The sequence below is a fragment of the Canis aureus genome, chromosome 6, assembly GCF_053574225.1.
Source record: "Canis aureus isolate CA01 chromosome 6, VMU_Caureus_v.1.0, whole genome shotgun sequence".
NCBI lineage: Eukaryota > Metazoa > Chordata > Mammalia > Carnivora > Canidae > Canis > Canis aureus.
In genome coordinates, this window is record NC_135616.1 from 24890784 (window position 1) to 24917424 (window position 26641).

Consider the following 26641-nt stretch of genomic DNA (forward strand, 5'->3'; position numbering starts at 1 on the left):
TTGATGACAAAATTATTACTTTAATAATTATTTACCACAAATCCTATAAAAAGACATACCGTTTTTATGATTCCAGTTCCTAGGTGGGCCCTTTGTTATTTCACATTCTTACTTAACCAGTGTTTTCAAATATATACCTACCCTCCCTAATGTAAAATGAATGCTTTTAAAATACCCACTTGGATTGCCAAGGGAAGTAGTTGAAGTCTATGATGTATAGACCTCTAAAAATTAATCATTCTCTGTACACGTTTTATTGTTCTGTGAAGTCTTATGGAGTGGGCAAAAATGGACTTAATTGTAATTAAGGCACTGTGTTGCTTCCTTCTGTTTTATTATTGGTTTGATAGGTTAATGTCTATAAAGTGCTCTGAGCTCTTACACCAGGCTGTAAGAGATTTATGCAGTTGTATACACCTTGATGAAAGTAAGGGTAAATGTCTTAAATATTTTATAGCACACATGGTCTCATTAAATATATTATTGACAGCAAGCTGAAGATGAGGAGCAAGGCATTTTGTTCATTTTTCTTATCTCTTGCCCCCTACACAGGGCCTGGTACTTTGTAAAAGCTCAGTAGATATAAGAATTGGAGGGAAGTTGCTTGCTTTATCATTAGCCAACAGTATCATTTGTAATAGATTTCCCAAGCCATTCACTTTCCCATCTGCTTCTAAATCTCCTATGAAGAGGCCTTCTCTCATTTAAATGGTATTTAATTTTTTACTTCTGTAATTATTTGATTACTAAATCTTACTGTCTACAGGTTGGACATTCAACTAATACCCTTTGCAAATAAAATGACATTGTTTCTGACAGCAGGGGATATACAGCCAATGCAGTATTTTAGGAGGTTGTGACAACTCCTAGTCGAAGAATATAAATCAAGTAACTGAGTTGTTATAAAATGGGTAGAAATGACACAGAAACCAGGAATAAAAATGTTTGAGACTGTCTGTGGTCAGCCTTTTAACCTTTTGAGGAGTTTTAGCATCCCTGTAACTGTGAATTTAATGTCTCTTCAGTCTAGTGTGCTGAAGACCCTTTTTATTACAGGTAATTTTCTGTGTAAAGTGATCCGCTGGATAAGCTGTATTTCAAAACTTTTAAATGTCTTTTATTACATTATCATCACCGTGGTTGATTCATTTATGAAACACAAAGCACTCCCATTTGGAGAGATTTATTCTCGTATCAATTTTTTTTTCCCCTGGATTTGCCAGAACGCCGTCATGTTCGTGTTCTGAAGGTTAATGCCCAAAGTCAAGCAGACAGAAGCCAAGTGCTGCAAGGTTTCCAAGATTAGGACTGATTCCCTTCACAGTAATAAATGATTCCTGCCATGTTCAGTGATTTTGTGCAGCGCTCCCCACGGCTGAGTGAGTGCATCAATACTGTAGTCCTTACCTGCTGTACATACTGATGACACTCGGTGTTAACTTGATTGACCGAGCAGGCCACTGAAGAAGACGCACCTGCAAGAGAAGTGCAGACACATCTATTTTTATCCTGGTCTCGAAACATTTATTTTACATTTATTTTACTTGGGAGTCATGGTTGCAAGTTCCATGGGCTCCCAAGCCACACAGCTAAGGTAGAACTGTGCTATAAGTGCTGCTTTGTTTTCAGAATTAGACTCCAAATGGTCTCAGGTTGCTACCCTTTGCCAAAGCCTAATTTTAGGCTTTTGAGGGAAAATGACATGAAGAGGACTATTAAGAATCAGGACCAATTAGTGACTCTGTGGAATTTAAGTCTCTTAAGAGGTTGTATCTAACGATGGGCAAAATGGATCATTTATTTCAATTATGAGGCATCATTTTGGCTATATTTGTATGTTATATTTTGTTATGTTTTGTAGGCTTTGAGGCAGCAGCAGAAAAGAAGAAATGGAGTCTCAATGATGGTAAACAAGACTGTTCCTCGTGTTGTTTTGACACCATTAAAGGTGTCTGATGAGCAGTCGGATTCGCCTTCAGGTAAAGCGCTAAAATATTGTATGCTTGGCCAGTTTCTTCCCGGAGGAGACTTCTTCACTGAGAGAGATGTCAGGAATTTTCTCTGCAACCGAATAATATTTCTACTAGAGGTTTCGTTTTAATTTTTTATTTTTTTTAGACTTTGGACTCTTTCAGTGATACAAAAATAATAAGACATTTCGCTCTTAAAAAAAGAAAAGGCAGCAGCTCGCTCATCATCAAAGGACTTCATTTTCTAATGTCAATAGGTGTAAGAAAATGTGTGGTACTGCTAGGTGGATTTTTTTGTTGTTGCTCTGGCTTTTGTTTGAATGTTGAACTTTAATGGTGGACCACATGCTGATGTGTAATGCCATCAAAAGCAGTTCTTCCGTGAGTGTGAATTTGTTTTTCAGTCTTCTGCTGCAAAATCAGGCATCCTTTATTAGTTTCTGTGTTCTGGGAACATTCTTCTCACCTCAGTACAGCCCTGACCTTTTCTTCTAATTTACCTTCTGTCACTTTATCAGTTATGTACCATTCTATTTATTATAGATTGATGCTTGCATTTTCTGTTCCTATTTCAACATAAAGTTGTTTATAAAGGTATGATCTCTCCTTCTCTTCAAGCTTCTCTTCTTTCATGTTTCTATCTCTGTCTTGCATCTTCTCTAAATGGTATAGAATTGTCGACGCTTATCCGTGTGTTTTTACAAAAGATCTGAGTGTTTCTTTTTAAAGCTATCAGATCAGTGAACGTGTTTTTGACTCCACTAATAGGCCATCTGTTCTTGCTTTTTGTTCTGTTTGATTGATTTATTGGGCTTTTCTCTTTATATCCAGCAGAGGAATCAGATTGTGGCCAAAGGTAGTGAATTAACTTATAGAAAAGGAGATTATATCTATGGTTTTTGAAATAATTTTAGATTTTTCTTTTCAAGGACAGCAAGAGGAAGATAATGACATAATAACTATTTCCTTTTTTAGGATCCGAATCTAAAAATGGTGAAGCAGACAGTTCAGATAAAGAAATGAAACATGGGCAAAAATCTCCCACTGGAAAACAAACAAGTCAGCACTTAAAACGATTAAAAAAGTCTGGTTTGGGTGAGTGTTCAATAGACTATGACATTTCACATTTTAGAGATTTATATCTTTTTTCAATGAAATTATGGAAAATTCTTAGAACATTTTTTGTAATGGTTAAACAAGGAAACTTAAAAATCTTTCCAGTTTATCTAAACCAGAAAGGGTACTAAATAAGAAAGTACAGTTCCAATAGATTGGTCTTAGCATATTGCTGAATTCATAAATGATATTATTGGGTAAAGATAGGAGATTTAATGTGATCTGTATATTTAAGAAATTATCTGCCAAGTCATGATTTTATCTATTGTGCCATGTTTTGTTTCTGCAACTGGGTTTCAGTTTATTGGAATATACTGTATTGGGGGAAAAAAGTGCAACTTTTTGTAAAGAGTTCATTCAACTATAGAGGACATTGTCATTGGGGTCTGCTGCAGTAAAACTGCTCTGCTTTGCTTGTCATGGATGCTGCTTGAAATATTCAGTAATGCTTGTCAGAAAAACAGTGTAAAATTGCTGAGAAGTGTAGTGTAGGAGACACAGTCCCAGGGTCTTGCAAGTCAGCACCAGGTTTTCTTCGGCAGATTTCCTTCCTGATAACTTGCATCAGATACTCAGAAGCAGCATTCAGAGAAAACGTAACGTGAGAATTAAAAAAGATGAAAATAAACATATCCAGGGCTGAACATTGTAATTCTCCACTGAATCTCCTTTGTTGGAAATCTGGACCTAATGGCTTCATTTCTCTCTCTCCGTTATTTCACTTCTGAGTCAGGGTAATGATAATGACCTGGATCATTGTAATACTTTGTCAGATGGTTGGTAGAAATTACAGTTACTGATCTGAACTTTATTATCAGTTCTGCCACTTACTTTCTTGGCAACTTAGGTAATTCTTATTTGCAATTCATCTGTTTATAAAATTCAACCAAGAGTTTCTCTCTTTCTCTCTCTCTCTATATATATGTATATATATATACACACACACACACATACACACACATATACATAATATATATGAAACATTTTATATATATATAAAATAAGGGTTTACTATATGTGTGTGTGTGTGTATATATATATGTATACACACACACACACACACACACACATATATATATAAAGGTTTACTGATTGCTTATTTTATACCAGGAATTTTGCCAAATCCTGGGAGCATGCTTTCAATAAAAAGTCTTTGAATAAGATTTATATAATCCTTAGATAAGATCTCTTTAGTTAAACAGAGTTTATTTTTGGTTTACATTCTTGGCATATAGATAATTACCTCTTTTGCATTATTTCCAAAGCTAAATAATTTTATAATTTTTGTGTAGCCCAAAATGTGTGAATGTGTGTTTATATCCTCACTTAATATGTATTATTGTGTTTTTTTCCTAGTCTTTTGAGGGTTGTAAAGTATGTACTTTAATAGGAGTAGCTTCTAAAATAGAAAACTACCACGGGAGAGTGATATGTAAAGAATGTATTAAAAAATGTACTAAAAAAATGCCATGTTGTGATATCATAAATAATGTATTTATTGTTTAAAGATTTTATTTATCCACTTGAGAAAGAGAGAGAGCAAGCAGGAGAAGGGAGAGGAGAAGCAGACTCCCCACTGAGCGGGGAGCTCCATGCTGGGCTCTATCCCAGGACCTTGGGATCATGATCTGAGCTGAAGGCCGATGCTTAACCCACTGAGCCACCCAGGTCCTCTGATATCCTAAGTTATTTAAAAATTAGTGACATTCGGTTAAAAATGGCCTGCTACCAACTTCCGTAAAGTCAATGGCATATCATGCATCTAAAAAAATTCAAGGCATAGGGCCCTCCCTATTTAATTACTGAGCTAACTTCAGGATTGGAAGTCAAAAAAGGTGTGTAGTATGTTATCAGGATCTTGTCAGGTATTCAGGTTTTACTCAGGAGCTCTTGCTTTCTAACTATTGTTACCTAGAAGCCCTGCATGGCAATGAATGTCTTACATTTTAAAAATTGTATTGTCAGAGTATTTCAGCTGACTTGTCAGCAATTTAAAAAGTTGATAAAGGAGACCACTGTGTTCATTTTAAGCTGCTTTTTTTTTAAAGACTGCAAAGTAATAGAATAGTGAAGCTACCTTAATGAAGAGATGTAGAAGTGAAATCATATTCAGTGCTTGTATTTAACGTAATAGTCTAGGTATCTCTTAATAAGTTATCTTGTTTAGTACTGCCTTCAATTATGTACAGTAGAATTATTTCCATTTTTCAGCTGAAGAAACTGAGGCCCATTTAAGGAGGTTCCCCCATAAATGACATGGCTAAGATACAAGCTGAGGAGTAGCTAGCTCCAAAGTCTACACCTGGGCATTATCCTGGGCATTTGGATATTGAACCATCTAGCCCATACTATGGACCTGCAGGCACCATGGAAGAGCAACAGGGCCCTCTGACATGATGAATCTGCCAGTGTTAAAATCCAGGTTTACTAGTTACACATGGAAGGGGGGGCTAGCAACTCTAAGATTTCCTGGCTGATCCTATAAAATCAGGCAGATGGAGGAAGAAGGTGGGACTTAAAATAAGTCAGTTAATGTAAAAAACTGCCAAAGATAAGCTGAAGGTGATTACTGGGAAGGAAATGGGACTGATGACTAACCAGCAAGCAACTGCATTCTGTGCAAATGAAGTGAGCAGTGTTTAGGAAGCCTCCCATATACGCCCAGCACTGTAAAATAAAAAGTGAAAAAAAGATAAGGATGAAATGAAAGGAAGAGCCTTAAACATAACTATTTCTAGACAATACCCCATGTTTCTTCTAGAAAGTAATGTTTTTATGTTCTATGACCTTAGGGATCTTACAGAGTAAAAGAATCTCAATGCTGTGAAGCATTTTAGCTTTGGGATAGTATTTAATATTCCTTAAGGCATATTTATTTATATTTTGCTTTCCCTCTCTTTGCCATTAAGTTGTTATTCCCTTGGACATAGTGACCTTCCTGTCTATCTTTGAGGTCCTCACCACACCAATTATATCCTTCTCACTTAGTAGGTGCTGGATAATTTTGGTATGAATTATTTATAAGTAGCTGAAGGGGTAGTAAGTTTGGATGGTATCCTATAGGTTTCAGCATGCTTACATACCCTTGCATAAAAATGATCCTATGCCCCTGGGGAAGGTCATTCTTTTATAGCTACAAATACAGTGCAAAGAAAGATGAACCAACCAACATCCAGTAGCCAGCCAGACAGGGAGAGCTGTTTCTTCCTTGTGCCTTCCCCATCAGGGTTAGACAGCTAATTCATACAGTTTTAGAAATGTGGTTTGAGCCATCTTTACTTTCTTCTAGGTAGAGGTAATTGTATATAACTCCTAACCTGTTGAAACCATTCTGAATTAAAACAAATGGTGTCAGTCTTTTCTAACTTAAATTGGTAACTCTCAAACTAAATCTAGTCAAAGTCAGAGGTTAGGGTGTAAGTCTAAATTGTCATCCTTGGGATCCCTGGGTGGCGCAGCGGTTTAGCGCCTGCCTTTGGCCCAGGGCGCGATCCTGGAGACCTGGGATCAAGTCCCACGTCGGGCTCCCGGTGCATGGAGCCTGCTTCTCCCTCTTTTTTTTTTTTTTTTTGCTTCTCCCTCTGCCTGTGTCTTTGCCCCCCCCCCCGACTATCATAAATAAATAAATAATAAATAAATAAACAAACAAACAAATAAATAAATAAAAATAAATTGTCATCCTTATTGTGAGATTCCCCTAACCAGATATAAAAATCCTCCTAATCCCTCGAGTGCTTCCTTTTGGTCTCTGGCAAATACTTAATCAAATTGCAGGATAATGACCCTATTCAGGTATAGATTTCACTTGGGTCTTGGAATCTCATGTTTATAGCCCAGGGCACAACGGAGCCTGGTGTGCTTCCCTGAGGACACTTGAGTAAGAAAGTGCCATAGACCTCCCTCAGGTCCCTTTATACGCCAGCTTCCCTGGAGAGGGTGAGGAACACACAATAAAAAAATTACTGAGGGGTGCCTGGGTGGCTCACTTGGTTGAGCATCTGTCTCTTGGTCTCAGTTCAGGTCACTATCTCAGGGTTGTGAGATCGAGCCCTGCATCAGGCTCCACACTCAGTGAGAAGTCTGCTTAAAGATTCTCTCCCTCTGCTCCTCTCCCCACTTTCTCTCTCTCTCAAATAAATAAATCTTTTATAAAAAATTATTGAACTTTAATATCCTCAGTCATTCCAGTTTTTCTGATGGTAATCTTAAACCTTTTTTGAGAAATGTGTCATTTAGCATGGGAGCCCATTACTTCTGACATAGGTTTCTTTTTTTGTTTTATTTTGTTCTGTTTGGTTGTTCTCGACCAAGGTTATGTATGAAAATTCTGAAAATATTTCTCGGAGTAGCTCTGTGATTGAATAGACATAGTAACATAGTGACTGAGTGTAATTAAATAAAATAATGAGTCTAAAGACCACTTCTCTAATGATGTTAAAATAAAAAACCAACAAAATCTTGGTCTCTCACCCATATTTGCATCACACATAGTGGAAAACACTATTCTGATATACATACAAACAAATGCTAACAATATCTACTGGGTTCTTTTATTGTCAAAGGTCTTGCAAAATAGTATCACAGTAAATATTAATCAGACAGTTGAAACTGCAGCTGGTGGAGATGAAAGGTTGGTGATGGCTGAAAATAGGCTTTGAGCTACATGTTTTCTAGCCTCATCAGTTGTTTCATAGCCTTTCTCCTGGCCTTAGCAAAAGATGGAACTCATTTAAAACCTCCCCTATGGAGCTTTCTGAGCTAACCCTGGTATATTATCATCTCCTGGTCTTCAGGGAGCTTAGAGAAGGGGTTGTAAACATTTTTAAAAATGTTTAATGATACTCTCTTACCATTTGTTTTGTATTAATTTCTCACATTTTTCCCTAACATTCATTCCAGTGTATTTCATTTGATTTCATCTTTTTGTAGTGAAGAATTACAACTTTGCTGGTTTCATAAAATGTTGCATACTTTTAAAATAAATTAATGCAGGAAAATTAAAATAAAATTTGAATAGTATCCCTGAATCCTGTCACCTAAAATGATTTTCCCAGTGTTGTATAAACATGATTTGACATCTTTGTTTTTTATTTATTATTTTTATTTTTTATTTTTTTAAATAAATTTATTTTTTATTGGTGCTCAATTTACCAACATATACAATAACATCCAGTGCTCATCGCATCAAGTTCCCCCCTCAGTGCCCGTCACCCAGTCACCCCCACCCCCCGCCCTCCTCCCCTTCCACCACCCCTGGTTTGTTTCCCAGAGTTAGGAGTCTTTATGTTCTGTCTCCCTTTCTGATATTTCCCACACATTTCTTCTCTTGTCCCTTCTATTCCCTTTCACTATTATTTATATTCCCCAAATGAATGAGACCATATAATGTCTGTCCTTCTCCGATTGACTTACTTCACTCAGCATAATACCCTCCAGTTCCATCCACGTTGATGGGTATTTGTCGTTTCTAATGGCTGAGTAATATTCCATTGTATACATAAACCACATCTTCTTTATCCATTCATCTTTCGATGGACACCTAGGCTCCTTCCACAGTTTGGCTATTGTGGCCATTGCTGCTATAAACATCGGGGTGCAGGTGTTCCGGCGTTTCATTGCATCTGTATCTTTGTGGTAAATCCCCAGTAGTGCAATTGCTGGGTTGTAGGGCAGGTTTATTTTTAACTCTTTGAGGAACCTCCACACAGTTTTCCAGAGTGGCTGCACCAGTTCACATTCCCACCAACAGTGTAAGAGGGTTCCCTTTTCTCCGCATCCTCTCCAACATTTGTGGTTTCCTGCCTTGTTAATGTTCCCCATTCTCACTGGTGTGAGGTGGTATCTCATTGTGGTTTTGATTTGTATTTCCCTGATGGCCAGTGATGCAGAGCATTTTCTCATATGCATGTTGGCCATGTCTATGTCTTCCTCTGTGAGATTTCTGTTCATGTCTTTTGCCCATTTCATGATTGGATTGTTTGTTTCTTTGGTGTTGAGTTTAAGAAGTTCTTTATAGATCTTGGAAACTAGCCCTTTATCTGATACGTCATTTGCAAATATCTTCTCCCATTCTGTAGGTTGTCTTTTAGTTTTGTTGACTGTATCCTTTGCTGTGCAAAAGCTTCTTATCTTGATGAAGTCCAAATAGTTCATTTTTGCTTTTGTTTCTTTTGCCTTCGTGGATGTATCTTGCAAGAAGTAGTTACTGTGGCTGAGTTCAAAAAGGGTGTTCCCTGTGTTCTCCTCTAGGACTTTGATGGAATCTTGTCTCGCATTTAGATCTTTCATCCATTTTGAGTTTATCTTTGTGTCTGGTGCAAGAGAGTGGTCTAGTTTCATTCTTCTGCATGTGGATGTCCAATTTTCCCAGCACCATTTATTGAAGAGACTGTCTTTCTTCCAATGGATAGTCTTTCCTCCTTTATCGAATATTAGTTGACCATAAAGTTCAGGGTCCACTTCTGGGTTCTCTATTCTGTTCCATTGATCTATGTGTCTGTTTTTGTGCCAGTACCACACTGTCTTGATGACCACAGCTTTGTAGTACAACCTGAAATCTGGCATTGTGATGCCCCCAGATATGGTTTTCTTTTTTAAAATTCCCCTGGCTATTCGGGGTCTTTTCTGATTCCACACAAATCTTAAAATAATTTGTTCTAACTCTCTGAAGAAAGTCCATGGTATTTTGTTAGGGGACATCTTTGTTTTTTAAAATCACATATATGTAACACCCAGTGCTCACCACAAGTGCCTTTCTTAATGCATATCTCCCATTCTAGCCCATCACCCCATCCACCTCCCCTCCAGCAACCCTCAGTTTGTTCTCTATAAGTAAGAGTTTCTTTGGTGGTTTGCCTCCCCCTTTGTCTCTCTTTGTTTTTCTTTTCCCATGTTCATCTTTTTTGTTTAATAAATTTGACATATGAGTGAAATCATATGATATTTGTCTTCCACTGACTAAATTATTTTGCTTAACATAATACACTCTGCTTCATTCACATCATTGAAATGGCAAGATTTTTATTATTTTTGATGGCTGCGTTATAATCTGTTGTGTATATGTGTGTATACACACACATATATATATATATATGCAGACACACCACCTCTATATCCATTCATCAGTCAGTGGACATTTGGGCTCTCTCCATATTTTGGGTCTTGTTGATAATGCTGCTGTAAACATTGGGTGCATGTACCCCTTTGAATCAGTATTTTTTTATCCTTTGGGTAAATACTTAGTAGTGCAATTGCTGGGTTATAGGGTAGTTCCATTTTTAACTTTTTGAGGAACCGCTATACTGTTTTCCAGAGTGCCTGCACCAATTTGCATCTCCACCAACAGTATAAGAGGGTTCCCCATCAGCTATAGCCAATGTCAAAAGGGTTGCTGCCCTGTGTTCTCCTCTAGGATGTGAGATGGTATACTGTATCACATTTAGATCATCCATTTCAAAGTTATTTTCGTGTGTGGTATAGAAAGTGGTCCAGTTTCATTCTTCTGCATGTTGCTGTCCAGCTTTCCCAAGCCCATTTGTTGAAGAAACTGTCTTTTTTTCCTTTGGATATTCTCTCCTGCTTTGAGAACATTAGTTGACCATATAGTTATGGGTCTGTTTCTGGGTTTTCTATTCTGTTCCATTGATCTGCATGTCAGTTTTTGTGCTGGTATCTTACTGATTTGATCAGTACTTCAAGCTATGTAATATAGCTTGAAGTCTGGAATTTTGATGCCCTCCAGCTTCACTTTTCTTTTTCAAAATTGCTTTGGCTATATTCAGGGTCTTTTGTGGCTTCATACAAATTTTAGGATTGTTTATTCTAACTCTGAAAAATGCTGGTGGTATTTTGATGGGAATTGCACTAAATTTGTAGATTGCTTTGTATAGTATAGACATTTTAACAATATTTTTTCTTCTAATCCATCAGCAATGGAATGTTTTTCCTTGTATTTGTGTTGTGCTCAATTTCTTTCATACGTGTTATAGAATACTTAGTTTCTATGGAACACTTAACAGATCTTTTACCTTTTTGTTTAGGTTTATTCCTAGATATCTTATTGTTTTGGGTGCAGTTGTAAATGGGATTGATTCCTAATTTCTTTTTTTGCTTCATTATTGGTGTATAGAAATTCCACAGATCTCTATATGTTGATTTTGTATCCTGTGACTTTACTGAATTCATGTATCAGTTCTAGCAATTTTGGTAGAGTCTTTTTTTTTTTTTTTTTTAAAGATTTTATTTATTTATTTATTTGAGAGAGAGCATGAACAGAGGGAAGGGCAGTGGGACAGGCAGACTTCCTGCTGAGCAGGGGTCCTAACTCATGTCTCAATCCCAGGACCCTGAGATCATGATGTGAGCTAAAGGCAGATGCTTAACCAACCAGCTGAGCCACCCAGGGACTCCACGGTGGAGTCTTTAAGGTTTTCTACATAGATCATGTGTTGTGTGTGAGTAGTGAAAGTGTGGCTTTTTCCTTGACAATTTGGATGCCTTTTATTTCTTTGTGTTGTCTGATTGCTGAGGCTAGGACTTCCAGTACTATGTTGTGGGTTTTTTTTTTTTTTTAAGACTTTATTTATTCATGAGAGACACAGAGAGAAAGGCAGAGACACAGGCAGAGGGAGAAGCAGGCTCCATGCAGGGAGCCTGATGTGAGACTCGATCCTGGGACTCAGCCCGAGACCATGGGATCACACCCTGAGCCAAAGGCAGATATTCAACCGCCAAGCCACCCAGGCATCCCCTTCCAGTACTACGTTAAATAACAATGGTGAGAGCAGACATCCATATCTTTTTCCTGACCAAAGAGGAAAAACTGTTTTTCCCCATTGAAGATGATATTAGCTGTGGGTCTTTCATATATGGCCTTTATGATGATGAGGTTTATCGTTCCTACTTTGGTGAGGGTTTATATCAAGAATGGGTGCTGCACTTTGTCAAATGCTTCATCTGCATCTACTGAGAGGATCATATGGTTCATATCCTTTGTTTTATTAATGTGGTGTATCGTGTGGATTGATTTGCAAATATTGAACCACCCCAGCAGCCCAGGAATAAATCCCACTTGATCTTGGTGAATAATTGTTTTAATATACTGTTGAATTCAATTTGCTAGTACATTGTTGAGAATTTTTGCATCCATGTTCATCAGGGAATTGGGTTGTAATTCTCCTTTTTAATGGGATCTTTGTCTGTTTGGGAATCAAGGTAATGGTAGCTCATGTATTAAGTTTGGAAGTTTTCTTTCAGTTTCTTTTTTATTTTTTTAGAATAGTTTGAGAAGAATAGGTATTAACTCTTCTTCTGGCTCTGGACTTTTATTTGTTGGGAGATTTTTGATTATTGATTCAATTCCTTTGCTGGTATGGATCTGATCAAATTTTCTATTTCTTTTTGTTTCATTTTTGGTAGTTGTTATGTTTCTAGGAATTTATTTCTTCCAGATTGCCCAATATCTTAGCATATAAATTTTCATAATACCCTATTATAACTGTTTTTGTGGTATTGGTTGTGATCTCTCTCTTCAGTTTGTGATTTTATTTATTTGGGTCCTTTCTCTTTTCTTTTTGATAAGTCTGGCTAGGAGTTTATTTTATTAATTCTTCCAAAAACCAGCTACTAGTTTCATTGATCTGTTCTACTTTTGTTGTTGTTGTTGTTGTTGATGTTTCTATATCATTTATTTCTGCTCTAATCTTTATTCTTCTTCTGCTGGCTTTCAGCTTCATTGGCTGTTCTTTTTCTAACTCCCTTAGGTGTAAGGTTAGTTTGTGTATTTGAGACTTTTCTTCCTTCTTGAGGTAGTCCTGCATTTCTTATAGTTCCCTCTTAGGACCACTTTTCCTGCATCCCAAAGGTTTTAGATCATTGTGCTTTCATTTTCAGTTGTTTCCGTGTATTTTTTTCATTTCTTCTTTAATATCCTGAAAACCCATTCATTCTTTAGTAGGATGTTCTTTAGCTTCCATGTATTTGTGGTATTTCCAATTTTTTTCTTGTATTTGACTTCAAGTTTCCTAGCATTTGGTCAGGAAACATGCATGGTATGATCTCAGTCTTTTTGTATGTGATTTGTGACTCAGTGTGTGATCTGTTCTGAAGAATGTCCCATGTGAACTCGAAAAGAATGTATAGTTTGCTTTTTTAGGATGAAATGTTCTAAATATATATGTGAAGTCCATCTGGTCTGGTATGTCATTCAAAACCATTGTTTTCTTCTTGATTTTCTACTTAGATTATCTGTCCAGTACTATTAAGTAGGCTGTTAAAGTCCCTTGCTATTATTGTATTAATATCAATGAGTTTCTTTATGTTTGTTATTAATTGATTTATATATTTAGGTGCTCTCAAGTTGGGGCATAAATATTCATAATTTTTAGATATTCTTGTTAGATTGATCCCTTTATTATGATTTAGTGCCCTTCTCACCTCTTATTTCAGTCTTTGATTTAAAATCTAGTTTGTTTGATATAAGTATGGCTACTCTGATTTTCTTTGATGGCCATTAGCATGATAAATGGTTCTCTGTCCTTTCACTCTCCATCTGCAGGTATCTGTAAGTCTAAAATGAGTCTCTTGTAGGCAGCATATGGAAGGTTCTTTTTTTTTTTTTAATCTGTTCTGATACCCTATGTCTCTGATTGAAGCATTCAGTCCACTGACATTCTGAATGATTATTGATAGATATGAGCTTAGTCCCATTGTATTACCTGTTAAGTCATTGTTTCTGGAGATTCTTAGGGTACTTTAGTGACTCCATAAAGCATAAGCTTCATATCATAGGAGCCCCAGAAGAGAGAGAGAGGAAAAGGGGCAGAAAGTTTATTTGAGCAAATTATAGCTGAAAACTTCCCTATATTGGGGAAGGAAACAGAGATCCAATTCCAAGCGGCAAGACAAAGAGGGCATGATTGGAGAGAAGGAGAAACAGACTCCTTGCTACACAGGGAGCCCGTTGTGGGGCTCCATCCCAAGTCCCTGAGATCATAATCTGAGCTGAAGGCAGATGTTTAACTGACTGAGCCAGCCCCCCTTCCTAGTCTTTGTTACTTTTGATCTTTCTTTCCCTCTCAGAGTTCCCTTTAATAGTTCTTGCAGAACTGGTTTAGTGGTCATGAACTCCTTGAGGTTTTTTTTTTTTTTTTTTTTTCTTTAATGTCTGGGAAATTCTTTATCTTTCATTCTATTCTAATGACAGCCCTGCCAGATAAAGTATTCTTGGCTGCATATTTTTCCTCATTCAACTTATTGATTAAATTATGCCATTCTCTTCTGGCCTGCGATATTTCTGAGGAGTGGTCTGCTGGAAACCTTATCTGTCCTCCTTTTTAAGTTAGGGATTTATTTCCCTTGTTGCTTTTAGGATGTTTTCTTTATATGTTTTGCAAATTTTATTATGATATATCTTGGGTGTTACCCTCTTTTTGTTAATTTTGATGGGAGTTCTCTGTGCCTCTTGGAATTGGATGTCTGTTTCCTTCCCCAGTATAGGGAAGTTTTCAGTTATAATTTGCTCAAAAAACTTTCTGCCCCTTCTCCCCTCTCTTCTTCTTCTCAAACTCCTATGATGCTAATGTTATGCTTTATGGAGTCACTAAGTGCCTAGCCTACATTCATGATCTAGTATTTTTCTTTCCCTCTTCTTTTCAGCTTATTTTCCATAATTTTTTCTTCTGTGTCACTTATTTGTTCCTCTGTTTCTTCTATTGTTGTAGTCATTATGTCCAGTCAATTTCACATCTCAGTTATAGTTTGTTGTTGTTTTTTTTTTTTCTTTTGCCTGACTAGTTTTTTGGTGTTTTAGCTCTGTGGTAAGGGACTCCCTGGTGTCTTCTGTGTTTTTCTCAAACCCAACTAGCATCTTTAGGATTTTTGTTTTAAACTCTGGTTCAGGCATATTACTTCTATCTGTTTCAATTAGATCTCTGGCTGTGACCTTTTCTTGTTCTTTTGTTTGAGATGAATTCCTCCATCTTAACATTTTGTCCAGGTCTCTGTCTTTTTCTCTGTGTAAGGAAAACTGTTGTTTCCTGCTCCTGAGAGCAATGGCTTTATTAAGAAGAGGTCATATAATGTCCAGGGTCTAGCACCTGAGCAAGTATTTCTGGTGGATATTGTATACATTCTGCTGCTGTGTTTTGGCTGCTCTTTCTCTCAGGTCAGTCCTCTGCAGAATTTCTATTTGCTTGCAGTGAGAAGTGTTTGGACCTTGGCCAGAGTGTGGCAAATTTTATACCTAGGTATGCTCTGGGTCTGCTTGTTAAAAGAGGCCTGATCCTATTTCCACTAGAGCTGCAGCTCTCCTGTGGTTAGTATACTTGGTGCTTTGGGAGGGATAGGGATTGTGTTGGTCTTCTGGGGGAGAAGCCTTCCTAAGCCTTCCTAAGAAGCCAGACAGCCTGCTGTCTGGCTCTTAGACTTGCCCTAGTAAAGAAGGACCTGCAGAGTGCAATGTGAGGGGGCTTGCTGTAGGTGGCTAAGCCTCAACTATCAGTGCTGTGTGCTCACTAAAGTCCATCTATGCTGACAGGCATGAGTAGAATGGCATCAGCCCTCTCCCTTGTTCTGAGAGAGGGACACTTGCTGCTGTCCAGGAAGCCTTCACAGAAGAGCACATAGTCTCCACTCATGCCCCAGGCGTCCCTCAGATTTCTGCCTTTGCCCCATCTATGTCTGGGCTGTCTGCTCCCCTGGCAGCACAGTGCATGCATGTTTATCTCAGGCACACCGGCTATTAGAAAACTCCAAACTTTGGGGACCCAATGCAGCATGGACCCTGACTGGTCCTCTGGGGGAATGTCTAGGTGTACTGGGACTGGGGCCATTTTGTCCCAGAAGTGCAGTTGCACTAATACACAGAAGCTTGAAATTCAGAGTAAAGTGCAGCAGAAAGAGTGAGTTCAGATTAAGTGCTCCCAGGAGATGTCTCTGGGCCTTTGCTAATGAATAGGACAGTGCAGTGGCACCTGCTGACTCTTGTTCCCTGAGAAACAGAGCCACCTCTTCCAGATGCACCACATCTGGGAAAAGTCTCTCCCAGTGTATCCCAGAGGATTTCTCGGATTGCGCCATCTACTCCCTGGCCTCTGCCCTCCTTCTCCACAGGAGCACCGGGCTGCATCCACCCAGACTCCACATCAGCTATACTGTGGAACTCTAAAACTCCAGTCTTTGAGCTCCACTGGTTGTCACCACTCAATATAATCAGTCCCCCTTTTTTTTCCCAGTCAGTGGCTTTGGGGACAAGTTTTCCTTGTGCGACCCCCTGTGCACTGCTCACTGACTCGGACTCTCTCCCTCTCCTCTCTCTGCAGTGAGGACTTTCTCCCATGATCCCTTTCTCTCCCAAATCCCATCTCCACAGTATGGCCTCTTCTCTCCCTCCAACTGTGCAACTTGTTCTGTAGGTCCTCAGATGGATTTCTTAGGTGTTCAAAATGATCCAGCATTTATCTAGCCATGTTGGAGGTATGAGGCAAGCATAGAGTCCTCCTGAGATCAGGGTGCCAGCAGGGTCAGGGGAAGAAGGCCTTCTTCTGAATCAGACTTCTCTTATCCTCACCTGGTGGAAGAAAGTGATTTGATATCTCTTATTGTATGTCTACAGCCAGAGATCATTTTAGGAAAAAAACTGTATTAGGCATTTTAATTAAGAGTACTAAGTTTAATTTTAACTGAATAATAAAAAAGAACAGAAGTAAAACAAAAAAAAAAACGGAATTGCTGAACACTGCCATGAGATATATTCATATCTAAAAGTTCTGTCCAAAGGTATTAAAATGTGAAAAACTGAAATAGTGATTTTTTTTGATTACTCATTACAACTTTAGACAGAATATTGTAAAGGATGGATGAATAATTAGACTTACAGTCCCTCCGAACTCCATGTTCTTGTTAATTTTATTATTTTTAAACATCAAGGTTGCTAACATTTATGTTGTTTTGTAACCATAATCTCACAGTTCTTTAACCTCAGTACTATATTTTAAAGGATTCGGTGCTACCCAATAGATTCATTATACAGTTACTTCATTTGTGAAGGCTATGTTGAATCACGTTGTGAATGATTTGCTTTTGTCCTATGATAAATTTTTTCCCCTTAGATGGAATCTTTGAAAGCCTGTTTTTCTCTGAGCTCTTTTAGAATCATTCCTCTCTAATTGAGACAATGAAGAATTTTTTCATTTTGAAGTCTTTCTGTATTTCTTTGGATAGTTCCTCTTGTAACAAAAGACCGTAGTCTTGCCTCTTGCTTGGGCTCCTTCCCTTTGGGTGAGTGTTATGTCTGTGTCTCTGTGTTTGTGCATTTTATGCATAAATCCTCTGTGTTCCTTTCTGGGAAATAGGAGTGTTTAAGCCTACAGACTACCCATTGACCAAGAGGCTGCAGCCTTTACTCAGATTGGTGGTCTTTGAACTCCCTTTGGTCAAAGTAATAGAGAATTTCCCTGACCCTGATTGGATATATTCCCCATGGTTTTTATCATGGGGTCAGCTTAGTGTCTTCTTGTATGGCATAGACCCTTATTGTGGCAATTTGACAACTGATGCTTCCCTTCCTTCCTTCTCTGGAATTCAGCTACTTTATTCTCCTGCTGTCCAGGAATTAGACACTAAAATGACATATTTTTCTTCCTCTGAATGCTGTAGGGAGATGAGGTACCAGTTCTAATGAGATAAGACAATCAGATATAATTGGATTGTTCTTAAGCCAATTAAGAATAAGTGTGTAAAGATAATTAAAATGGGATTAAACATCCTGTGTGGCTACACATTTAGCAATAAGTTCATCTGCTCTTTGTTCCAAAATTATGGAACATGTTCTCGCTTATTTAGACATGTTTGAAATAGATCTTCCTTTAGATATGTCATTAAAGCTTATGTACCTCTCTGAATCTTCTTTTATCAGTGTTATTCTTAAAGATTTTGAACCATTCTAAATAGTAACCAATAGCATAAGTCCTGCTTTTTGCTTTGCTTATAACATGTTTCAAAGTCTTAGAATTTTCTCATTTCCCCAACACTCCTCCCCAGTCAGAATCACTCTCAGTAAATGACCTCAACTTCTTCATATGAGATTATTTAGGTCATAAATGACAATTAAGCGGACTCCTTTCCTATGTGCCTAAACATTTCTGTCTCTAGGTTTCGCCTTTGCCTCCACTGCTAAGAAAAAAAGCTTCTCCCTAATTCTTCTCTCCTTGTGGTCTTTTGTTTTTAGTTGTGAAATACTTTAAAAATATTGAAAAATACAGATGCTAATAAAGCAGACACCTATATACCTAGCTCCTTGACTAAACAAATGTTAGAATTTGTTAAATTTGCTTTAGATTTTTTTCTAAATGATACAACTTTTGTACTTTTTTTTTTTGTCATATTGGTTGATCTTTTTTTCCTCTTATACTGTTCTTATTTTGGAATAAAGATTATATTAACTTCATAAAGTGAATTGAAAATATTTCTTTATAAACCTTTTCTCTGGAATATTTACAAAATGAAATGGTGGGAGAGTTCCTTAATGGATTGGTGAAACTCATCTTTATATTATATTTATAATATGTATATTTATAATATATATTTCTGTATGTGGGGTAGAGGAGGTTGCCTATTTTCAAAAGTTTTTGCAAATCTATTCAGGTTTTCTATTTTAAATTAATTTTAAATTAAATTTAATAATATTTATAACTTAAAAATTGTTGGTCTTTAGAGATATTCAATAGTCATAGGATCATATTACACAGCTCAAAATCAATTTTCAATTGATTCAATCAATTATATGTGTCTTGTATACTATATCTAGAATTATGTTCCTACCTTTCATTCCTCTTTTTACCGTGTCTTACCAGAGGTATATCTATTTTATTAGTCTAATATAAAAACAAAACCCCTTTTCCTGGTGTTGATGGTCTTCATTGTCCTTCTTTTCTGTTTTAGGACTATATACTTTTATTTTTGTAATCCTTCCTTCTCAAATTTTTCTAGTTCATTTATTAACTTCTTGATTCATACACTTAACCTTGAATTTTCAATATTTTTTCTAATCTGTAATAGATACAATTTGCCTTTTAAACTGAGTTACATTTCACAAATTTTGGCATTGTCATTTAGAATCCAAGTATTTTCTAATTTTCATTAATTTTTTTTAATGTATGAAATACTTAGAAGAATGCTTCTGAGTGTCCAAATATATAATGAGTATGGGAGAATTGGAGAGTTGCTGTGTTTGTGTTATAACTACCTAATTAAATGCATTTGTAGTGACTCACTGGTCAGGTTTTTGTTTTACTGTTCCCTGAGTAATGATGAAACACTGGTTTCTCTAATGGCTTAGTGCAGTGCCCTATGTTAAATTCATTGGTCAACATTGATTATTGAATTGTTAAACTTCTCTTATTAAGACAGATGTTTTTTTTTTTTTTTTTTTTTGGTCTGATGTCTCAGTTTCTGGCATAAGATGTTAAGACTTCCCACTAGCATTGTATAATGTCACATTCTCTTTTTAGTTAAGAGAGTGCTTAAGTGCTTGCAGATTTAAGGTCATTATATCTTCTCAGTGAATTATTCCTTTTACACTTAATGATCCTTCTAACCCCCAATAAGATTTTCTACCTTTACTTATGTTGTCTGATGTTAATATTGTTGTACTATTTTGTTGCTTGAGTCTCAACCTGGTATATCTTTCATTTTCATGTATTCGTTATGATTTTTAAGTTTTTTTTTTTCTTATAAGCAGCATATAGCTGGATTGTATTGCTTTTTAAATCTAGAATGATGGGATGAGCCCTGGGTGTTATACTATAATATATGTTGGCAAATCAAACTTCAATAAAAAATTTAAAAATCTAGAATGAAAATCTGTATTTTGATTTTCTTGAACTTAATTTTGAGTTTTTTCCTCCTGCTTTTATTTTTTTTATTTTTATTTTTATTTTTTTATTTATGATAGTCACAGAGAGAGAGAGAGAGAGAGAGGCAGAGACACAGGCAGAGGGAGAAGCAGGCCCCATGCACCGGGAGCCCGATGTGGGATTCGATCCCGGGTCTCCAGGATCACGCCCTGGGCCAAAGGCAGGCGCCAAACCGCTGCGCCACCCAGGGATCCCTCCTCCTGCTTTTATACTTTCCATTTGATTCATTGAGATTTTTTCCCCAGGTATTCTTTTAGGAGTTATTACTCTTTCTCATTGCCTCTAGTGGTCACCTCTAGAGCTTTCACCAAGTAAAGAACTAGTCCACATCTCTTTCCTTCCCAAATCAGGCCAGGGTTTGTTAGTGCTGGCATTTCGGTCATGCTGTCTTATCATACATGCAGTTATTTTCCATTTTATTTTCTTTTTATTTAACTTTTTTATTTCCTTTATATAACTCTCACTAGTTCTTAGTATTATTTTTCACATTTAATATATACTTGGAGCTCCTCTGATCTATTAGTCTTTCAGTTGACCATAGCTTCTGCAACCCATTCATTTCTTCTTTCATTTAATTTCTCCATTTGATGAGAATATCTACTAGTGATTATTTTAGGAGCATTCTTTAAAGGATAGAGCTCCCATTTTAGATCCTGAAAATATTTGTTTTGGTTTTTTAAAAAGATTTTATTTATTTATTTATTTGACAGAGAAAGAAAGTGAGCAGGAGTAGGGGAGAGGCAAAGAGGGGCAGAGAGAGAGAATCTCAAATATATTCCCTTTTGATTTCGTAGCCAGACTAGGGGTTCAATCCTAGGACCCTGAGATCATGATCTGAGGTGAAATTGAGTCAGATGTGTACTTGACTGAGCCATCCTAGTGGCCTGATCCTAAAAATGTTCTTATATCTTGCCATCATCTAGATTGATGCTTATATTCTCTTGATCCTTTGAAGATATTTTAGTGCAACTTGTTATTCATTGATAAAATATCTGTGTCTTATTATCACCCCTTTGGATATAATCTGTTTTTCTTAAAGATTGTTATAAGATACTCTTCTTATTTTTGATGTTTTTAATTTCAGCACATCAGACAAAAACTTGTCCTTCTTGAGATTTGGTGTATTGCTTTATCTGAGAACTCATAATTTTTTTTTCAGAAAAGTTCTAAAAATGTGAGCCCTTAGCTCTGCAAATATTGCCTGTCCTCCATCTACTGTTTTTGAGTCTTCTATAGATGTTCATTCTGATTGCTTATACCCTTCTCTGTATTTCTTCACTATCCTGTTTTTTGTCTCATTTTTTATGCTGCATTGTAGATATTTTTATCAGCTCTGTATTTTGTTTGGAATTCTTTCCTCTGCTGTGTCCATTACTTTTTTAGTTTAAAAACTAAATTTTCATTTCTAAGTGTTCTGTCTAGTTCTGTTTCAAAGTTGCCTATTCTTTCATCACGGTTCCCTGTTTGTTAATAGATGGCTTTCATTCTGTATTTTGACTCTATTTATTTAAAACAAGAGTTGGCAATTTTTTCTGCCAAGGGCTGGGGAGTGAATATAGGTCATTTGATTTCTGGCACAACTATTCAACTCTGCATTGTGGTGCAAAGGCAGACCTAGGCAGTAGCTAAAAATCGGACATTTACTGTGTTCCAGTAAAACTTTATTTACCAGAACAAAAATTGGACTGAATATAGTTCATGGGCCACAATTTGCTGACCCTTGATTTAAAACATACTCTATTAAAACAACTCACATTCAGGATGTTCTCTTAACTCAGGTAACTGAAAGTGGCAATTCTTCTGTATGATGCTCAGTTGTCTGTTTGTTAGAGTGGATTATTTTCTTATGTCATAATTTTGAGTTGTACACTCTACACATAACCTTCTGTTGGAGGTCAGTGTACCTTGACTCGTAGAATTATCCTTCAAAGTGTATTGGTATTTTAGACCTTGAAACTAATGTTTTTTTATAAAGGATTGCTTTTTAAATTATATTCTCAAAATACTCCGAATAGGAATCTTTTGAAATAATCCAGTGCTCAGTGCTCTGCCTAAAATATAGAGAATCACACAGCTCTCAGCTAGCTGTCAATATCGCTTTTAAAATTAACAGCACTGTTATTATTGTTATTATTGATCTAAGGTCTTATAGAATCTATAATTATAGTTGCTGTCATTATGCTCCCAAAGCTTTTTACAATTCTGATTAATTGGAAAACCGAAATTAAAATACTTCTTCATCTAGACCTGGTCTACTTTGACTAAAATACACAGACAATATTGAGTAAAGTATACATTATGAAAATAAAAGACGAGTAAGACAAGACAAAAACATAAACTTTGGAGAGTTCCTTCTGAAATGTCACTTTCAAAAGCAACAGAATTAAACACGTTATTGAATATGTTTGATGTGTACATATATGTGTATGTATATTTGAGTGTTTTCCCAAGCCTACAGTGAATTAATCTCTTGCTTGTTTATCACAGGACACTTGAAATGGACCAAAGCTGAGGACATTGACATAGAAACCCCAGGATCTATTCTTGTCAACACTAACTTGAGGGCATTAATAAATAAACATACATTTGCTTCCTTACCTCAGCATTTTCAACAATACCTCCTGCTTTTGCTCCCAGAAGTGGATAGGCAGGTAAGTGGGAGTTTTAGACATTTGATATTAGTCACTAGTTACATTATTTGTGAAGTAGCAGTTCTGTTATCAAAGATCACTGAAACATGTATGGACCATTTTTGTAACAATATAGTATATTTATAATATATATACTCATTGCTAGCATTGGTGTGTTTAATTTGCCAAAAGAGAACCATTTTTATTATCAGTAGAGAGCCCATTCAAATGTTAAAATATAGCATGTTGCTATAGAGTGAAAACAATAGACCTTTCCACATTGGAAAGGAAAACAAAGAAATCAAACATTCCATTATCAAATAAATCTTTGAAGTAGCTGCTCCTTTGCCTGAAGGGAATATTGAAGTGCAGCAATAAAAAGCCAGGGTTTCTAAGAAATTATGTAAATGTTTTTATTCTCAACTCCTTCCAAAAAGCATTTAAAATTTATGTTTGCAGTTGCCTTCTGAGACTCTATCATCATGAATATTATTGCCTATAAATAATCTACCTTTTATCTTTTTTTTCTTAGTATAACTGGAAATGCTTTAAGTTTATTTTTGTATTTCAAAAAGCCTCTAAAATAAGGAAATACAAATATAGACCCATAATAGCAGGCATCAATCATCTTCTAAAGCTGTTTCCTTACAAAAGAAAAGGAAAAAAATATTTCATCACATAAACTTTTATTAAATTTCACAAAAGTTATTAAATGGCAACTAGGAAAAATTTCCTTGTGATTCTTATTTCAATAAATTTTGACACTGAATATAGTTTCCAGTTGATGGACATAATGTGTATGTGTTTATGTATTTGCATCTCAAAATGAGAGGTACATCCATATACTGAAATGAGTGAGATTGATTCAACATTTCCATATTACTTTGAATAAATTTTCTTAGCTTTTTATTTGATTCTGTTTTCTATGAACTTAGCTGCCTCCTTTCATATATATTTAAAATGTGATAAGCTACAGTTTTCTACCACTTGTATGTATCTCTTTGGTGGAGATTATTGTCCATATTTAGAAAAAGATTATTTTGATTTTGGCTACACTTCTGTTTTGAGGTTTGCCTTCATTCCTTGAAAATTTGATGTTTACTATGAATATGGTATGTTTTAGATACTTTGGAGCAATGGAAAGACAGTAAGTGCCCATTAAGTATTTATTGATGATTAAGTATGCTTTAGTTGGATACATAAGCTATATTTATGAATAATCAAAATGTGAGGTAGAAACAGGTAAGCCTAGAGGGGAAAGAACAAAGTATATTGAGCTTTCATATGCAGAAGGGGAAAATCAGAGACAAACTTAAGGTCCTTGAATTGGACCTTGAGATGTAGGCAAGAGTTAAATAAAATAGAAGGAAATCTACCAAGTGAAAAGTTCAAAGATATAAAATAAAAAGCTAATTTTGTGGGAGTCTAGATTGTAGGAAGAACAGTGCTAAAGAATCTGGACAGACAAATTGGAAGTCAATTTTGGAAGATTCCTTGAGTATGACGTTCAGGAGTCTGAATAGTATTCTCCCTGTGTTTGCAAAGCCATTGAAGGCTTTTGAGCACAGCTGTAATATAGTAAGATTGTTGCTTTTTAAGAAAATTATTCTCACAGTATTGAAAGGGAATGCAGAGATGGGAAGCATAAAAATGGGAAGAGTTGTTAGGAAGCAATTTTAGTTGTTCCAAAAAGGCAAAATGAGGGCTTGAATTTGGAGAATAGTGTTGAAATTAAAGAGGAAGAAGATAATGTGATATCACCATCATCACCATCATCATCCAGTGGTAGCAATTTTACATTTTGTCAAATAACACTTGAACAAGGTATGGGGGAAGCCATAATGACTCTCAGGTTTCAGATTTGTGTGGGTAAGAACTGAAATTTGGGAGTTAAAGAAAAACTTTTTTGGGGAGGTTGGTGAGACTGATATATTAGCTGTAGAACTGTTTCCTCCACCTCAGCATATGTGTGGTTTATCTTGTTTATAATTCTATCTCCAGCTCCTGGAATAAGATTTGGCACTACAAGATCTTTTGGAATGAACAAATGACAGATTGCCCTAGGTTTAGCCAAATATTTTGGTTACCCAGAAGACCAGTTTAAGCCTAGTATTTTATTCAATCTGTAGCAGCTTCTGTTCCTCAATTTTCCAGTCACTGTGAGAAGTGTAAATGAACAAGGCATAATACCTGTCCTCATAGAACATTTAGTCCACTGGTAAATTACTCAAGCTGTATTTACCAGGTATGTACTGTGTACTATATATACTTTGTTAAATACAGAGGATGTAAGAATGAATCTTGTGGAGAAATCACAGATAGGAGAAAGACAGCCTCATGCTGATATACAATATACTTCGCTCATTGCTAGGTAAGAAGTCTAATAACTGGGTAAACCTATGCCAAATTTAGTATAACCAGGAAGTGCAATATAAATATCAAAATATACATTAAAGAAAATCTTCTGCAGGCACAGAGGATGAAGAACTTTAATTAGAAACTAATATTGTAGAAGATTTTTTGGTGGAAAGGGTACTTCATTTGAGCCTTGAAGAACTTATAGGTGTTTTGTAAGTAGAGCCAAGGGAAAGTGAAATCGACAGAGGGAGAGCATGTCATTTATAACGATTTACTGCTTGTGTGTTCCACAAGATTTACTAGTTCAGTATGACTGGATCATCCTATGGGGGGAAAGTGGTGAGCTACTCTGATGATGGGGAGTATGGTTTACAACCTTAATGACCTGGTTGCAGATTAAGCTCTTCAAACTTTTTCTGAAACCAGTGGATACCATCAGAGAGTTTTTCAAATGAGAAATGGCATGGATAGAATAATTTAAACAGATATTTTCATGCCTAGACATAGGGGAGGGACAAAGGATAAATAAAATGCATTCCTTATTTTCTCCTAGGAGCTAGTAGCCCTCTGAATGATGGATTGGACAGGCAGAAAGATAAGACACAGAGACACTGGGTAAGAGACAATTGGAATAGTTGAGATATGAGATAAGGCTGTGACCTTGGGCATTGGCCTTGGAAATGAGAAGAAAGGACTGAATTCCAGGCATAGTTTCAACCGACTTGAGTAGGAATAAATGACAGATTGCCTGTGGGATGGGGTTGTAAAAGGTCTAGAAGGCAACTGGAGATTTTATCTAGGGTGACTTGGGAGGACAGAAAGGCTCTGTGGGCCTATCAACATTTGATACCAAGAAATTTAGAGCTCTGTTTCTGTGTGCCTTGCTTGAGATGAGCTGAAACCTCTCTCGTGTCAGAAAGTAGTAGCCGACTTACAACAAGCTCCCCAAACTGCTGCTGTTTTAGTACAGCTTAGAAATATCCAGATGGGATTGAACACCACCACTACTTTCTCAGCCAGAATGAGTAGAAAAGGTATGCAAATGTGAAGCTGATTACATAGATTTATTTGAGCCAGTGGAAAGCACTATAATTATTTGAAATACCTCAGAATTTCACTTATGTATGAAAGCTTGTCTTTATATATTTGTATAGAATTTGGAAGTTCCAAGTTTCCTGTTTCCTTCCTTTGGCTCTCCAGGTTTCTACCAGATTTCTCCCCTGGTGTAGTCCCTACCTGCCTCTGACTCTGGACCATAAAGTTGGGGATCTTTCAGTTATCACATCTTGAAAATATGGAAGCTAGGTTTCCCATTTATCTTGACAGTGCCAACTGTCATTATGCCAACCTGTCTGGTATTTTGTTTTTCTGTATTTTTACTTTTCTTTTATAGAGGCCTGCTTATCTTAGATTTCATGTATGTTAACTTCTTGTTGTTTTATAACATTTTCACATCTAGTTTTATATTTAACTTTACTCTCCTTTACATGTTCTACCACAAGTAACAGAAAATCAAACTCAAACTTAGATATAAAGGAATTGATTGGCTTAGGTAATTAGAAGACAAGTTAAAGAGGGCTTCCAGTTTTTTGGTCCTAGGATCCACTTATTGTCAAGAACCCATTTCATTATTATTTAATGAATTAATTTTAAA

At 36.4% G+C, this 26641-nt stretch overlaps 1 protein-coding gene across 11 annotated transcripts in view; it reads left to right on the forward strand.

The window, feature by feature from the left end:
* ASXL3 (ASXL transcriptional regulator 3) overlaps positions 1-26641 on the forward strand; it is a 182091-nt gene that overhangs the window by 93092 nt on the left and 62358 nt on the right. For 8 of the 11 annotated variants that reach the window (XM_077900395.1, XM_077900397.1, XM_077900396.1 and 5 more), the window contains 3 exons: positions 1862-1979; positions 2946-3065; positions 22487-22650. In XM_077900395.1, the coding sequence (XP_077756521.1) occupies positions 1862-1979; positions 2946-3065; positions 22487-22650 (402 nt within the window). Of the gene's footprint in view, positions 1-1861; positions 1980-2945; positions 3066-22486; positions 22651-24659; positions 24875-25540; positions 25603-26641 lie in introns of those variants that run through there. The other 3 variants (XM_077900406.1, XM_077900404.1, XM_077900405.1) reach the window with 3 other exon arrangements.